At 28.9% G+C, this 19026-nt stretch overlaps 2 protein-coding genes across 8 annotated transcripts in view; one reads left to right on the forward strand and one right to left on the reverse strand.

The window, feature by feature from the left end:
* Nucleotides 1-19026, forward strand: part of LOC116773705 (protein madd-4) — a 197792-nt gene that overhangs the window by 127646 nt on the left and 51120 nt on the right. For all 7 annotated transcript variants that reach the window (XM_061528818.1, XM_061528822.1, XM_061528821.1 and 4 more), the window contains one exon: nt 12361-12459. In XM_061528818.1, coding sequence (XP_061384802.1) covers nt 12361-12459 — 99 coding nt within the window. The remainder of the gene's footprint in view (nt 1-12360; nt 12460-19026) is intronic.
* On the reverse strand, nt 7288-9573 carry LOC116773709 (cilia- and flagella-associated protein 298-A). Its single transcript, XM_032666216.2, has 4 exons — nt 9280-9573; nt 8647-8817; nt 7825-8068; nt 7288-7706 (listed from the first exon to the last, which is right to left on the reverse strand). The coding sequence occupies exons 1-4, from the start codon at nt 9484-9486 to the stop codon at nt 7450-7452; spliced, it is 879 nt and encodes a 292-aa protein (XP_032522107.1). The 5' UTR covers nt 9487-9573; the 3' UTR covers nt 7288-7449.

Genomic DNA, 19026 nt, shown 5'->3' on the forward strand with positions numbered 1-19026 from the left:
AAAACTTTAGTGTGAATTCATTGTAGTGGTCGTTAAAAAGCTGGATTGCATTCCAAGTTTTTTGCACGCCTTTTTTGTTTTGAATTTAATTAGTTGCTTACCTGTCTAAAGTTCGTCCTACAAAGTTTTTATGAATATGTTGAAATTTAAAATCGACTGTAGTTTATTCAACTGATTTGTATTTTAACGACTCCGTTGGAAATACAAATCCAGGATTCAGGAACTCTTAAGCTACTGATGGGATGTCTTTGAGAATAATATTTAAAATGAGAAAACAGCTGCAGTTTGTTTAAATAAAGTATGGAGGTAAAGTATTTACCTTAAAAGTGTTTACTAGAAGAAAGATTTATTGGGATCCATTAGATGATGTTTTACTGACATGATGATAGGATTTCAGCTTCTTCGCTTCAAATTTAAATCAAAGATAATCAATGGTGACATATTAAGGCTCTCATTCTGAAACGCAAAAAAATATGGAATCATATTAAATATATCATGAGACCCATCAATATTCATCGACGTCGGCGGTAGATTTATTAGACCCAATCATATCATTACGGTACATTGGTTCAGGATATTATGATGCCCGGATTACACGTTGCCCGGACAGGTTAAATAAAGAATGATGTATGCGAATGCTTTATCATTAATATTGTTTGTAAAAGCCTTCTTGTGTTTCTGAATCATTAGCATGAAAGTTCTGTAATCAACGGCGCCTTCCGTGCGATCGGAATGTATTGGCACGTACTCATATTTTTCATGTAAAATTCACTCATTTTCGTTCACTCATCATTTGTTTGCTTATCTCGTCCGGACGAGAAAAATAGTAAGTGATCTGAAAAATAATATAACTAATGATATTCAACTTAATTATCTTAGTTCTCATTCCCAATCTACCCTATTACCTCATATTTTTCTTGTGGAAAACGAACCTTTAAACACATAAATATTCTATACAAAATACAGTCAGTATAATCTAAATTAATTTTTACGTATCTAGTCGTTATACATTTCAACATTTAGGACTTCCAAGAATTTGTCATTTAAATAATTTCAGGTAAACTGATGAATCTATTTATTAAATCTTATAAATATTAATTAACGAAATTTTAAATAATCTCTCCGTGAGAAAATTGAATCGAAGATTAAAAATATTTTTACCTACATTTATGAAAAGTATATGTTGTATTTCCGTAGTTTGTGTATTTCAATATAGTAAAAACATTTCGTATTGGTACTACAACTCTTCTTACCGACATACTACAGAATACACTGCTTTTAATAAAGCATTATAACAGATATTTGCGTAAATTTTTAATAAAATAATGAATACATTAAAAAGTAATAAACTATAAAAAGGTTTCAGTTTTTTAATAAAAACCTTCACAGAAAGATCTTTCTGTACAAGCTGTTTAAATTTGAAATTCAAAAAGAAGTGATTTGTGCAAGTAACGCAAGTAAGTTTTGCAAGTTTTCTATGACTGTTAAACGTATTCACGCCCGAATTTTATTCACCATGACCACTAAATGTCGAGTCTTAAACTAGTTTTTTCATAAACGGTTCATAATATTTTTTTATTTTCAGAATCATCTACTTCTCCACGCTTTATCCTAATATGCATATTTTCTAAGCTAACGCTTGACATAATTACGTCGCCGAACGTCTGTTTTAGAATAAAGTCTGTAACATTAATTTGATTATTTAATATCTTTCCGAGATAATCTCTGGGGCTCGGGGAGATATCGAGGATTTGTAAATTTGAATACAAATTACGTGATCCCGGGATTCGCTTAGAAATATTACAATATTAGGGACAAAATATTTCATGTGACTTATATAAGAATATTATAAGAAAGAATCTAAGCATCATATATTAAGAGAGGGATACGTATTCAAATGGATATTGGTTGATACCTTCTCGTTTGACCTTGGCCGGATTAGATTTTGTTGTAGCTCTTTGACTGTATCTAAGCCGACGGTCAAAGGTATTTTTTCGGATTACCTATTTACACCCGTCTGAGCCATTGTCAAAAAATCATATTTTACATGAAGTGTTATAGAAGTTTTATTTGTTCATACTTGACAAATAAATATTCTTTCCGGGATAGTTTAAAATAAAAAGTTGTTGTGTAATGTGTTTGTTTATGCTTTCGAGTGTATTTTAGTTTAAAATATCTATTTCATAAAAACTCTACCATATTTAATATTGAAAATTAATTTGAATGAATTGTATATATAACTAACGTGAACATTCAAATAAAATTCCCTCTATTTTTATACCAATATATTTTTTTTAATTTATTTCAATTTATAACCACCAAAGTACACGATACTTGGCTGAGATTTAATTCACTTAAAAGGTATGAAGTTATAATTAATCCGTTACAAAAGTTTCGCAGATTAAAAGCTAATGGATTATGCTGTTTTGAATTCTAAAAAGTATATAAACGGCTCAGTTTTTAACAGAGATTAGAATGTAAAGCTCTTTGATGTTAATTCATTGGGGGATTCGAGTCCGAGTTGAATATATTAAAAATTTTAATCGAGGATTGTTTACAAACAGAAATGTATTCCGAAGGTTTATTTCATTTTATTTTAATAATTTATAAATAAAATAAAATCTGAATTCGGCCCTACATAAATATGATCAAATTGAAGATATCGTAATTTTAAATATAATTCGTGTACTGATTAAAATAATAACAAAATTTCCTAATTTTTACATATATTATCATTATTATTATTATTTGGAAATTGATCCGATAAAATATAATATTTTATTCACATACATTATGATACTTTGTATACATATAAATTTTTGTCCTAATTACATACATATGACAGTTAAATACATATGTATAAATTGAAAATGAATTGCAGTATAAAATTATTGAGGATATTCGGAAGATGAAGAACGAATATTTTATTTTTATATATATATATAAGCAATAAATCAGAGACATGTTTTAAGTCCGCGCAATCCGTGTTTGGGCTAATATCAATATCCTGAGAAAAATTTGCCTTCAGCACAGCTTACGTCGTAGCAATAGCTGAGATTGTGCTTCGTTTAGTAAACATCCAGTAAGTAATCTTATAGATAACAGATTACAGTAATTTGTTTCTACGAAGTCTTTAAAAACTCAGTTAATTCTATATAATTATTAATTAATAAAAACTGAAAATCTAAAATCAACTTAAATTAAAATATTCGATTTGTTAATTTCTAATCTTTTCGATAGTACTAGTAGACAATGAAGACCTTAGAATTTAAATTTATACCTAAAAGACGAAGGCTATGTAGTAGTAGTAGCTAGTAATGAAATTGTAAACTAGACATAAACCAAAAAAAAAATCATGAAAAACAATTTTATTACATTATATTCTCTGTAAAGTTTTTCAACATTTAATGTATAAAGTTATTTAAAATATTTCATTATAAATAAATTATTATTTTATTTTTGTCGTTCGTAATTATAATTCATCATTACATCATATCTCAATCGCTCCAGCACCTCGTACAACTAACCTAGCTATACAAGTAGTCCACATTATCGCACGTACGAGGGCTCACGTACAGTCACTTCTAATTTAATTATTCCCTAAATTGTGGTCCCCTTATAACTTTGATTTAAATGGAATGACTATATCTACTATATGTCATATCTTTATATAGAAATCCGGGAGCTATTGTGCAACAATGATGACTAAACAAAATAAGAATTTTTTTATACATATGAAAGGATGTAATTTTATTTAGTTTTCGACATTAAAATTACTGAAATACCTATAATGAAACATTTAATTATTGTTTACATAAAAATGTAAAGATCTTTATTTACTTGAGATATTGTAGAAATAGGTTGAATAAAATTCTGCAGTGGTAAACAGATTTCTAGAAATGTCAACAGTATGATTTCCGAGCATCATAATTTCTTTGAATTTTCTCGTATTTTAATGTTAATTTCAATTTCATTTTAAAGTAATATTTTGAAAGGATGTATAAAAAATATTATCTCTTTCTAAAACCGAGTCCTTTTTATATAATTAATATTCACATAAAATTTTCTTATTTCTAAAAATTATATTCTTATATTATTATTACGGCATTATCATTCCCTTATGATGACATAAGAAAGTAGATGTAATTCCACTTAAATCTACGAAACTATCGCCGCTTTTGAGACGAAACTTTGGAAGTTTAAAAGTTTAGTTGAAGTTTTCATTTCCAACCGAAAGCATTTTATTGTTATAACTCTCATTTGATGCCGTCCCAATAACTTTTTGTTAAATAAATCTCTTAGTTTATGATACTATATATATTTTATATGGTTTTCAACTTAGGATTTTTTTGTCATTGTATGTCATTATATTGTTATTTTATATTAGCTAGTGATTGAAACAAAAGAATAATGTATTGAACCAACTTGACGTCACGAAAACTAGCTTCCTATTGACAGTATTAATAAACTGAGATGTTTGGGATGATACAAATTTCAACCTATGAGAAAAAAAACGAATGAATAAATATCAAAATACTTTCATTATATTTTTTTTTATATAAAAGGTAGGAAACGAGCAGACGGCCTACTTGGTGGGCAGTAGTCACCTTCGCTCATGGACATCCGCAACATCTCTGTTGCCAACCTTGTTTGTTTAGGGAGAGGGAGGATAGGAACACGGGACGAAACGCAGCCATTTAAGACTACTTCACGACAATCTTCTGAGAGAGAGTGGTACTTCCCCGGTCGAGCCAGCCCATATTCGATCTGTAGTTACTTGACCACGGCTAGGCTCTACCACGTATAAAAGAAACTTCATTGTAAAAAATAAGCAAATTTTTATATATTTTGCTGTAATAAACGGGTCTACATAAGTATGGATTCGATGTGATTTGATTATAACTAACTAACTCAAGTGGTTCTCTCAAATAACTTGATGAACAGGAATCGACTTTTCTTCCAACACTTCTAAATGGAAACTCTTGAAAAACATTCGTCATCGGAGCATTATAATATTAAATACCAATTACATATATAATATATTTTTCTTTGCTACATACATGCATATGATTATATGTCAGAATTTTTCTAGGTATGCGACTTTCAATGAAGTTTAACATTCAGGACACGATCGAAATAAAACACGTATTATCATTGAATAAATAAAATATATAATTAATATAATAGTTCCATGAATATCATATGACAATTTCAAGCTAGCTAGATATTACCAAACAGCACACAAATAGTCATGTGTGAACAAGTAATGGTTGAGTTTAATTCAATGCTCTTTGGTTTGCCAATGCATTGCGGAGAGGTCGTATTCAACAGTCGTTCTGCTGCGTTCAGCTAATGTGAATGAATCAGTCTCAATTAACTTTGAACTTATTCGGTAACTGGTAACAGTTAGCGAACGTCACCTATGATCGTTTGCATCCCATTAGCATAAAATAAAACTAACAAAATTGTATTTAAGGTCCAAAAATATGGGTGAAAATCTAAACGATTATATGTAGAAAACTCACCAATTAAAACATCCTACAAATTTAATAACAATAAAATTATAATATAACATTTCTGTTATAATGGTATGCATAAATATATAACGAAAAATAATGATAAAGAAAATGATATGAAAAATTTCGTAACTTAAATAAAATACAACATCAAACGCCAAGAAAATAAAAGAAAAAGCCTAATAAAACTAGTGTATTTTTGTTATCAATTTTCCACGAACTGTAAAGAATTCTTTCAATCATTAAAACATGAGTTATGAGAATATGGAAAGTCCTCCCACGGAAATATAACCTTATTTAATTTTTTAGGTTTTTTTCCAAATTCAAAAAATATTTTCTTAAATTTTCTTCATGAATTACAAAAAAATAATAATAGTTATTGATTGATTTCTTTCCTATTGACTTTATTATCTGTTTTTATTTATCTTTTTGTCACTTCAATGATATAATTTCTTAAACTTTAATAAGTGTTTAAAGCATTGCTTACAAATCTTATTTCAGAGAGAATAAATTGATGGGAATATTAAATATTTTGTCTTAGAACATCTTAATAATAGAATTGTTTGATTTTCGATGAAGCCTTTGTCTATCTAAAGTGAAGGCTTTTATGTACTTCATAATTGTAAAGCAATTTCAACTCAATTGAGGGTAAGTTTGAAAACTTGTGGAACTGAGGTCAGTTGTGAAAATACAATTGAAAATGAAATATGTCTTTTACTTTGGAAGCACAGCAGATGTTAACGTTGAATTTTTTTTGTAGCTTTGAGTTAAAGTAATAAGTTAAAATTTAATCAGACCCTGTTTTTTAATACATGATGATGATATTTTTTTTACGTTTTACCATTGCACATTTTGTGAGTTCCTTAATAATTTGACTGATAACCTTATAAAAGAAATCCTAAAATTTCTAAAGCTCCAAAGGCAATGATCCCTTAATTTTGATAAAAATTTAATAAACGCTTTTCACTCGTATCGGGATCTGAAAATTCGTTCTATATTTTGAATCTCCTGTCTTATTGAACAGATTTCGTAGCACCTTGAGAGAGGACTTTGAAAACAATCTTATGATGAATTTCTTTAAAAATGTAGTACCTTTGGTGGTTCATTTTTATATAATATATATAGTGAACGTGATTTTTGTAGCTTAAGCCGTAAATAAGTTTTATAATAGTGAAAGAAAACTTGTAAGTCACTTGTTCGTTTAAACAAATTGGCATATATTGTTATCTTTAATAAGATGTTTCCTTTACATTTTTATTTAATCTTATGATTTATATGATAGACTTTTCCAAGTAGTACACTTAAAATAAGGATGAGTGAATAAGAAATGCAAAACCTTACAATGAACTTTAGGCAATATTTTACATAAGAAAACTACTTCAGTGAATAAATCACTATGAAAGTTTGAAATACCCTTAGGTATAAATAGAAATGGTCCAGTGCTTTGAGGTCTGCGTTTCACAGGATAAATAATGTTGTACCCCAATACATTTACTTGTCCGCAATTACCACTTCCCCTCACATTACCATATAAACACTGGCCACATTAAAATTTTGCACAGAAATAATTTTATGAACTTTGCGGACACTTACCCTTTATTTAATCACACACGGGCTATAAATCTTAATTTTCTGTAAAACGTTTTTATATATTTTCATTCCCTTAACTGATATAATTAATTTTCCCTTTTTGAATTTCAATATTTTGGTCTTTTTTTTGTGATCTTACGTTATCAAAGATCATAAATAAATAAAATATGCATGGTTAATTTTTATTCGTTTTTAATGTAATGAATTAAAATAAAGTCAAAGAGCATAAGCAAGAATAAAGTCAAATAGCATAAGCAAATTAATTCTTATGTACTTGTCAAAAGTCAAAGTAATCAATGAAAAACATATGATATTTATTTAATTATGACTTTCAATCAACTGCTTATTTCTTAATCATTGGTTTCCAATCAATGTTATTCAATCCATGGAACTGTCTTTTTAAATTTTGACCATCAGCCCACTTTGAGTTCAAGTAATTATCATCATCGTCCTGTTCCAATTTCTTCCATTCTTCTTGCTTCCGATATGCTTGAAGCATCAGCTGCTTTCTCTCTTCTTCTGTAAGTACTGGTTCACGACCTGGCGCTCCTTCGGATACGGAGCATAGCTTGACTGTTACTTTAGATTTATCATTTTTCCCTAAAACATAGATAAAAAACGTATATAAAATATAAAACTGACTAAAGAATAATTAGTAAGTCTAGAAATATTTTATAAATGAAGTCAAATCAAACTGGATGGTAAAAAACCAAATTACCTAGATGATCACTCAACAGATTGCCACTCAATAGTTTTTTCCCGCACGTCCAAAGACATGCCCTGGATGGATCGATCACCTCATTAGCGGCTTGGGTTCCAGATAGATCTTCAACATTATCAAGTTCCATTCGCACGGGATCGTGTGGAGGAAGGCCGGCTGGGAAAACTATCTTAGTTGCACCTCGAAGCTCATCGAGTGCTCTAGAAACGTCTTTTTGGGTCAGGCATTTACGAAGATCAACCTGTATGGTTATGTTTTTTTTGTTAATATCTGATTTAGACTCTAACCTACCGTTTTAATCATACAATGTCTTAAATAAATTGTATCAAATAATAATTTAAAGTTAACTATTCTCTAAAAAAAATATTAAGTTTTAATTAACTCAGACATTTTACTCTATTGCGGCAGAAATGAAGCGTATGCGCCAAAAACGCAAAGTTGGAAAGGGTTAAAATAAGAATAGTAAAGTAAGAAAATAAGAGGTCTGTGCTAACTTTTATCAAATGGAACAAATTTGTCAGATTTTTGGCAAAAGCCACATACCTTTTAGAAGAATTGCACCGTCAAACCGAATCGTGCAAAACGGAACTTGGCCAGATTTATAATAAAGATAGTTTGTTCACGACAGATGAATATGAGATATATTTTAGGCTTTTCTTTTTAAATATACTTCTTCATTAAATTTAATATTTAAATACCTCGTATTACATTATAATATAATAATATGACGGAGCAATTAATCTATCTTAAATAAGACAGAAACGTAAAGAGTACTCGATTAAAACAATTTTCCTAATATTTTATTAAGGCACGTCTTACATGTTTCTTGCTAATGATCTCTTTAGCTGTCTCTGCAGCCTTCTTGAGTACTTCTTGAAGGTTGGGCGGAGGAGCCAAACCACACCTACGACACATTTCGTCCTTTGCTTCAATATATCCCACGGGAGCACAACGCTTTGCCCAAGGATCTTCTAATTTAAGCTCCTTGATCTTCAAATAGAAATTCAACAAATATTTTGTTGGTAAACATCATTATAATACTTACTAGAGTATGTATGTTTTAATTTGCTTACATTAACGTGAACTTGCGGATGACTGGTATATTTTTAAACAGATTTTTTTTTAAACAAATGTTAGAGAGTCCTAACAATATATTGAATTTATGAAAAAGAAAATAATTTACATACACAATAATGTCTAAAGGAACTTATATTTTTGTATATATTTTTTTTCTTGCACATAATGCGTTATTATTAGTATTTGGTTCCTATAACTTTCCAGTTACCGTTATCATGGAAGAAACGTCAAAAATTTGATTTCCTTCTTTAATAATAGTTAAACTGTAAAATAAATAATGCGAATCATGTCCAAAAAAAAATATTTTTTTTTTGAGAAATTTCTAAAAAATTAAAATGCCTTCTATGAAAAAACACTAAAAGTATATTTGAATACCTGATCATCATTCAATCCCTGCATTTCCGGTGGTAGGAAGGTGCCGTGTTTCTGCAATTCTTCCATTTCATAGCAAATCCTCGTTACCTTCAGCCTCCCATTGAATATAGCCGTCACACCTCTAACAACATCATCAACGGAACTATTCACTGTCGTCTCATAGAGGAACTGGTTTTCGTCGCCTCTTTTTACATGTAGGATAACCATTTTGGTTGCTTTACGATCAATCTGCGCTAATGTAAATTCCGTATTATCGAACAAACAGGTTGCTACGGTGAGTATTGTTATCTCGTTGCTATGGATTTGGTTAGCAACGGAAACCAAATGATTTAGTTGAATTCTTGAACTTTCTTCAAATATCCGTAATTTATGTAATATAACTTTAGTATACAGTTAATCATTAATTGTAGTATTATTTTATTTGTTTGAAAAATACGACTTCTGTAATAAAGTGAAATTTAAATATTCTTCCTTTTATTTTAAATTGAAAAGTTTGTAAAGACGCATGTATAATTTATTCTTTCGTTGAAACACTTGCAAAACTTTATAGTTTCGTTAAAGTAAAGAATATTGTTAGCTAAGTTAAAACAAACGTCGTAAGACGTATCTAGTTACTAAGATATTTCTTACATAGGATTGTATTAAAGTCCTTTAAAATAGGAGTTGAAGATCGTTTAAAGCAACAATAACAACGAAACTCAATGAGACACCTGCAAAGGTTCTCAGACAGACGTGCAGTCTAGACTCTAGATCCGCCTAGACTAAAAATAGAACTCGGCTGTCCCGAGTTGATGACGTCAAACATGAGATTAAATACGTCATCACATCTGGAATGAAGCAAAAACAATGTGTAACAAAGCTTTCATTCGGCCGTTCATTAATTCGAAATATTAATCGACTTAATACAAAGCAATATCGAACATACCCGTAAATCGCACATGAAAACATTTTGTAAATCCTATTATATCCGCATCGTTTCATTTTACAGCTAATAGCAGTAACTTTATACATTGACTTATTAAATGTATCATTATTGGCTGCAAAATAAATTGTATTTATAATAAAACCGAACAGATTATATGTTTGCTTTCATTTCACATTTGTAACAGAATCTGATTTAATTTAAGAATCTTTAACATTAATTAATATCTTAGAATCTTTCGAATTATGTGCTGTATTGATTTCCAAGATTAAAGGTGCCAGTATAAATCATTTATAACAAATGAGTATTTATTGGTTACTGAAGGTTTCTTCATATTAACAAAAATAAATTATCGACTCCTTTTTAAGGATTTTGAAAATGTTCCAATACACAATACACACACACACATACACACATATCGTTTTTAGTCTATGGAACAATAATAGAAACTTGTATGTTAGTATATTAAGGGTAACGTATATTTTGGTTGTAATTATTATGTAATTCGTTCGTATTTATTTAGTAATTAGTTAAAAGACTAAGACGAAACTATGAGATTGTAAACAGAAAGAGCAATAAGAAATCAAGAAATCAATCACAACAAAGGAATGATCGGTTCAATAGACAAATTGTAATAACATAATAACATTAAACTTCGAATATTAAACTTCACCCTACCCTCAGAGTGAACAATAAAATAAAAATTAATAAGGAAGAAGATATTATAAGAGTATCAATAGAAGTTTAATGGTGAATCTTGGATTCTTATCACTTGGTCCGGATGCTGTATTATCCGACCCACTGAACTCTTTCAGTGCATTAGACAAAGGTTTCGATCGATGCGATGAGGCCAATAAAAAATATTGTGTCAAATTGGTTGGTGGGTTGATAATTTACCAACAATCGACAATGTTCCCCTAGTTTCTAAAATGGCGATCAAATTTCAATGACATTTTTTTTTATATCCAACTTATAATATGTAAGTGAAATAAAATATTTTTTATCGTCCAAGTCGACAGCTACGTCTCCTTGTTATTATATGAGAATAAATTTCTTCGCTTGTCTTGATAGTGAAAACCGTAACTAAAAAAAAATTGTTAAGCAAACCAAATTTTACAAAGAATAAAAAAACAACCAATATGTTATGGTATTTTATATCTATATCGCTTATTTTAACTTACTGCTTGGAAATACAGAGTTAATCCTTGATATATATATAGGATTTTTGGTATTATTATTTATAATTTAAGGATACGGAAATTCTTTAATTCTTTTAAGTATCATTTGCTTAAAATATAAATAACTTTATATATATATATATATACGACCAACAGGCTTATTCATTAAAACAATATTAGCATGTCAAAATATCATAACTGCGTTTCGAAATAAATTATTCTCATGTTATCAGTATTGTAAAATAAAATTTACATATTTTTTGTTGCAACATTACATTCGTTGACAGCCTCCTATAAATTTAAGGCCGTCTGAATGCAATACATTTTGTTCGTTGTTGATAGTAAGTTGAAAACATTACGCTGCAAACGACAGCTTTATCGATATTTTAGACCGCTCTATTGGACACGATGCTGTTAGAGCATATTGCAGTCCAGCCAGATCTATACCTATATTAGATCTGTTTGTAAATATTTGCTCTGGAACGGTTTCAGCCCGCGGATATGCTTTGTGAAGCACATATGTACACAATTATAGTTAAATGTGTACTAGAACTAATAATCAGTGAGTTATTTTTGTATAGGTATATATACAATACATTTATAGTTTTTTTTATATCTTGGAAACAACATCTAGTAAAAAGATCCTAAGGATAAAATAAGTTTTCGGCTAATCAATGCAAGCACAAATTCGATTGCAATTTGTCAGCAAACATTTTACAACACATTTATAATCGCACAGTTTTCTACCACAGAATATAAAAAAAAATTAATATAAGAAGCGCCACAAAAATATCCACAAAAATATCCACAAAAATATTTACACGTTAAATTTGTATTTATAAATTTCAAATTTATAACAAAATCTTTGTGTACCTATAACTTACACGTTATATTCAAAATCATGTACCTTTTAGACATTTATATGAACTTAATATTGTTTTGGTTTTACAAGACAGTCATATAATCTTGATATGCTTGCAGATACCTGGTCGGTGTGCCCACAGACATGGTCATGACGTCACCACGGAACTGCCCGAACAATTGGACGCGCATCACGACAACACCTCACACCATGGAAAGGTAAAACGGTTACATAACTATTGAATTTGATAAAAGTTGCCTCATCATTTGCATTGAGACTTACCCAGCCAAAAATACAGCTCAAACTTTATGATTTATTATTAATTATATAAAAAATATGGAACTTTATGCATAGATTGAAATTATATGAATTAATTTATACCCGAACAGAATTCGATCCTGGGACTTCTTTATTGTCGCAGCCTCTTTATCAACTAAACTTTCAAACTTAGTCTATTTGACAAAAAGCTTTCAATCTTTATGTACAAATGTATCATTCGTAATAAAATATTTATAAAAATATATATACGTACAAATTTTGTTAATGGATTTTAAACTTTTTCAGAACAAACAACAGAATTAATTTACTTACATTGCATATAAAAGATTCTTGTTTAAAAGTCATTTTAACCTCAATAAGTAAAGTGTTTACCAATAAATAAATATATTGTTATATTAAAATATATAATGTAATAAATTTTACATTTAATTTAATAAATTCAGTGCGATAATATCATCGTAAGCTTGTCTCAACAACATTAACCTCAAAAGCCGAAACTTCATTTTCTATTTGCTTAAATAACAATCCGTTTTTCGCTTGCAACCTCATCGGAAACAAATTAAACATTCAAAGCAAATATAATAGTTATTTACTCAGGTTACTTGTGTGTTTGTACAGTTAACTGAGATTATCATACGCTCAGTACGAACTAACAAGTTGAAAGGTTTCCTTCATGCTTTATAATGATTACATCACACAATGAGTCCTGAGTACTGAGTACTGAGTAACGTTTGCGAGGAAGATAACTTGGCGTACTTACTTATTATGCGATTTATTTACTTGCCGTTACTTCTACATTAGATTACAATGAACCTTGGATGATTATTATCAGATTTATTTAATTATGACAAATATAAACAGATTAGTTTAAATTAGAAAAAAAAAACAAATTAGTAAAATATATATTTAATTTTTTATACCTGACAATTTTTTTTGATCAACCATAATCAAGTTTCTTGATTATAAACGTCCTTTTCATCGAAAAGTAATAACAAATAAATAGCTTTTAATTAATTTAAATATTGTTTGATATTTTGGACTTTTGTATGAAATTAAAAGATGAGATTAATATATGTGCTTATTTATTATATCCAAATTAATCACTGTCAAAGATTTTCTTCGATTATCAAAGGGTCATGGAAGTGCACAAAAAAACAAACACAAACATATTTTTAATATTGAATTAAGATAAATTATCTAATATATATATATGTGTGTTTTAAGACATGTTTAGTTACGAGATATAAATAAAAGAGTCCCCAGCTCCAGTCCCAGCCCGTTTCAACTCCACTTTATCGCTATTCGCATAACTGTTATTACATTAAATACATGTGTTTTCTTCATCAAGCAAACTCGTGACTGCTTTTCGATTCCGGCCTTTATTAACATCACTTAAGGTTCATAAATCCTTAAGCTGCGGTGGAAGTGTTGTAAAAACAGCAGTTTGGGGTTGACAAATTGAATTCGGCTCTTGGAGTTAAAATTTGCATATGCCACTGTTGTTTCGAATTATGCCATTTGGTTGTGGTACGTGTTACGAGATGAAGCGGAAATTGTACGTATTTGGATTCTAAAACGGTTAATAACGAATGAATTTAAATAGTACCAGAATTAATAAGACGTATTTCTTCTCATCCCGATTCAGAATTCTATAATTAATAAATCTATTTAAATGAAATGTAAAATCTGAAATTATGTGTACGTAGTTATTGTGTATGAATAACTCAAATATTGCTTCATGTAATGTATAAAATAGCGCTGGGTTTGGGGTGCAGTGGCGGATGATCGCATTATATTCAAATTCACAAAAAGATATGTTGAAAAAAAATCAAAATATCGTAAATAGTATTTTTATATAAATAGCTTTACCACAACAAAAAAGGTTAACATTATTATCACCTGCCCATCAACTTTTTATAAAAAATATCTAATCATTCCTTTAAAAAGAAAATATAAAAAAATTGACAAGATTAAACTATTGGAATTATCTGTCCTACAATTTCCACAAAGAAAAACTTTCCTATGATAAGTTTTCATTTTGATTAACCTGGACGATGACCATCATCATCTTTAAACTACCAATTTATAAATTTAATTTTCTATAAACCTTCCTACAGTGAAATTATTATAACTAGGATGGACGGTTAATAATCTAATAAACTTTATATATAAAAATATGTCTCAACCCGCTGTATCCTACAACTTAAACCGCACCCAACCCTTTGGTACGTCTAGATTGTAAATTCTCCGGCAGTTTGTTTTTATTATGGGCTCGTGATGATCACGCGACAGCCAGCAATGTTTGTTCCAGATTAAGTTGTTCGTTCAATTTGAGCATCCATATTAGTTACCGCTTCACTTGAGCTGTTTAGTCGATTCGCATAAATCAATCGGCTGAAAACGAATTTGTTAACAGGCTTTGTCTAACGTTCGTTGTTTTGTTATTATTTCAAGGGAATACTTCATATATCTTAAGTTTTATGCCCGTTACATACTGTAATATTGATTTTTTATTCTTGTATTTTAGTATTTAATATTTCAATCTTTCCGAGTGACGTGTCACCGTATAAAAAATATCTGCATTATTTAAGTTATAAATTATATCTAAAATATTAATTTTAGATATTTTCTTTCATTTGTGATAAACAATAACGTATCATAGAATTTAAGTAGCCGTCAAACTTAGTATAAATACGAAATAATTCCATTCGTCTCACTTATTATATAATTATATTAAATATGCTATAAAATTCCTAAACTGTACGTATATAGGATATGAAACAAATAAGAACTTTTGTTTGATCTCGCGTAAACGGAAAAGTAATAAAGAGAGAAGAAGTTTTTCAGAAAATATAAAGATACGGCCAATAAGTTTGACTTGTACACGAAATATTATGAAATTGCTTTTAGGTTTTATAAATGTACCTACATTTTGTATATTATTTTGCAATTTAAATTCTTAAATTTCTTCATTACTATGAGTCTGTTTTTAAACTTATTCGATGAAAGATTGTAATTACGTCCAAATATTAAATATCTAACTTAATCTTAGCTCCAATATTATATTTTATAAAAATAATATACACAAAAAAGAAGTCGATGTTTAAAATGTTATAAGTTATTTTGTAGCCTGTACGTAAAACATTTCATGCAAGCAAAGTAACGAAATTAAGCTTTACTTGGAGCTTTTAATGATGACGTAAAATTTACATTTATAATGTTGAGTTTAGTCAGTGAATATGATTTTTGAGTACAGTGTGGAAACTTAGTATCAAAATATTTGTAAGCAAGGTAAAATTTCTGCAATTTTTATGCAACCCACTCATACATAAGTGAGGTAAAGATGGTAAAAAACCTGTTAACGTACATTATTCTATCACTAGTGTCATCTGTACTCATTATTACAATAAATTTAAACATTTATCAAACCATGAAGCCTTGGCTTTAATAATATATAGGAAACAAGACCAAAGTTTTATCTAAATCAGTTCAATAACGTAAAAATTCATGATCCAAAGCTTTTAGATGTGATTTTTGAAAAAAAACACGATCTATCATAAATGGAACATTTTAAAACCAGACGAGCGAAGAATCTTATGCACGAGTTATCGTTGTCTGCGTCTTCAGAAGCAAAATGCGCAAAAATAATTGAATTATCTCCAAGAAGCATCTCAGTTCATATACTGAGTATCTGATGCATTATTTATGATAAAGATATTTTATTTTACTCTATTTATCTTGGGAACACTATTTTTAAAATTATATGCTTCATTTATTTGTTATTTAAATTATACATAAATATAATTGTATGTTATTATATCTATTTTTTTTACTATATTATGATTGTATTTTATATATTTTAATTAAATCTTATTCCATATTTTTTTTAAATCCATTTTTATTAACTGCTTTTAAACCAGTGTTTAATAAATAAATTCCTAGAAGTAATTTTCAGTCATACAGCAAATTCATAATTTAGATTTTATAACAAAAAATACTTTATCTTTGCTTTGATTTAAATTATTACAGAGTATAATTAAAAGCGTCGTTTTCATATTTCGCAACATGATATATGTAACGATGAATTTAAAACCAATATAATAATCTACGTTTGATAAAAGCATTTAAAAGTCGACGTGACATTGTCTCAGACTTGACCTTATCCAAAGCTACTAAGATTAATTGAACGGAAATACAGAAGTTCTTGCATATGGTAAAGTACACCTTATACTATAGTAATAAAGAACAAATTTGGTTACATCTTAATGTTGGAAAGAATAGCAAATATTTATTATTCCGGTCAGCTGTATGTAAAAAAGGCACGTGATCAAAATCTCATATTGTACATAAAATGTAAATATGTGATCTCATAGATTGATATTGTTTTAAACATTGGAACCTTTCTACTTTGGACCGAAGGTGATTTCAGTGATATTGAGATTATCTAGCTCTTCCCTATTTTATATATTTTATTTCCTTAATTTCGTTTATGTGTTCTATGGTGGAGTACTGACGGAGTGCTATTCTGTAAAATTCACTGCGGCCATTTCAGGGTCGTGTTACAAGTCTGCACTGTACTTATAGTGCATTATAAGCTAAGTCCATTATTAAGGTTTTAACTACACCGTTAAATTCTTTACAATCGTTTTGGTTACAAACAAATCAGCGTGGTTTGCAAAAAGGTTTTCAGGAGGATGTGAGTTGAATCCTTCATCACTTCAGTTACGAAGATCAAAATGCCCAAAAATATTTCGGAACAAATTTTCCGCTTTCAGTTGAAGAGTTAGAAGAGGTCGGAAGCTAAAATTGGTGTTTCTTTCCATTCTAAAGATACAACTACGGAAGAAATTCTCTGATTGCTTTGGAATTCTATCGCTGAGAATCTCTAATCTATCTAAGATAGTGTTACAAAAATTATCACAGTTATTTTGTAGAAGAAAGCAAAATATTTTATTAAACAAATAAAGTCATTATTAACTAGATGTGCGAGCGTTTTCATTCGTGTAGAATAATGGCGTTGGCCAGCAATTTTTAAAAATATCGTTTGTATTTTTTAACTTGCATTACAAATAAGTCTTTTGGGAAATAAAAAAATCTATTTTCTCTACACACCATATAGGACTGATTTTTTTCCATATATATTCCATGTAAAAATAAACATTGGTAAAATTTTGTATAATGTGAAAATTCTTCAAATGCATATATATGTTAAGAAAGGTCAATATTTTTTTATCTTTTTTCCAATCTTATAGGAATATTTTTTAGAAACAGCTCCTACTTTCTTCAAAGCGGTCAAAAATATTATCACTAAAATAAATGCTCAATATTAATATGTAGGAAATAGGAATGTTCATGACAAATATATTATGTCATATAAAAAAGATTCAAACATCTTTCTTTTTTTAGTTATCTTTTACCTTAAGAATTGGTATCCGATTCCCATAATTATATCACATAGAAGTGTTCTGTTTAACATCGCTCTCTCTTTATGTATCAGGACAGCACTTCATAACACCCCATATAATTCGATTATCGTTTGCCTCTAGCAGTAATTCCTTTACTCACCGTTTGCACCTCGCTTCGTATTAACCTTTATAATGGGCTTTTAGAATCGTGGACTACAAGGGTGTCTACAATTATTTCTATCGGTAACCACAGTCATACGACTTTAATACATTGTAGTAATTACTGACCGACTGAAATAGTTTTATAATAAAACGGTAGTTATTAAACGACTACTTGATTTTTTTTACCAAACTTTTTCATTTTAGCGACCAATGAGTTTCTATTATTGTTAAAGACAAGTAAAAAAAGATTGTTCATATTGTTAAAATTCCGTGATATTTGACAAGTAAACGTATCAAATAATAAGATATATTTTTTAGATATTTTCTTTTACTCATGTGTGTATATTAATCAGCTTTTCCCTTAACAATAAAAAGCTAGCTTTTGAAATAGCGTCACATAATAATTGCGAGGACTGTAACAAATAACTGCAACAAAGCAATACTTGTATAATAACAATGTTCATAAGCAAAGAGGTGATATCTAATCTAAACAGGAATTTATTCTAGTTTTCGCTGTTGTAATTACTTCTCCACAAAAATTATATTATCTTCGTAATATTACATTTGCATATATTTATAGTTACGTAACATTCTGTAAAGTCGTCTATTTAATTTTATAATTTGAGATATAAGTAATAAATAACTATTTCTGGGCACATTTCTATACTGAAGGATATTTAGTTTCGGATTTGTGAACAAATACTTTAAAAACACTCATGTATATACATATATATAATTTAAAACAATTACTCACTTATTTTACGAAATGTGTTTGACGCTTACTTTAAAGCGACAAACAATTTTATCTATTACGACTCATAAGAACCTAAAGTTAAGTATTTCTTAAACGATCTATTTTTAACTTTATCTCAGTACAAAATATCGTTTACAGTTAAGTTAATCTATTTTGGGAATCCGCCAAGTCGCTAGAACCGAGTA

The sequence above is a fragment of the Danaus plexippus genome, assembly GCF_018135715.1.
Source record: "Danaus plexippus chromosome 22 unlocalized genomic scaffold, MEX_DaPlex mxdp_33, whole genome shotgun sequence".
Taxonomy (NCBI): Eukaryota; Metazoa; Arthropoda; class Insecta; order Lepidoptera; family Nymphalidae; genus Danaus; species Danaus plexippus.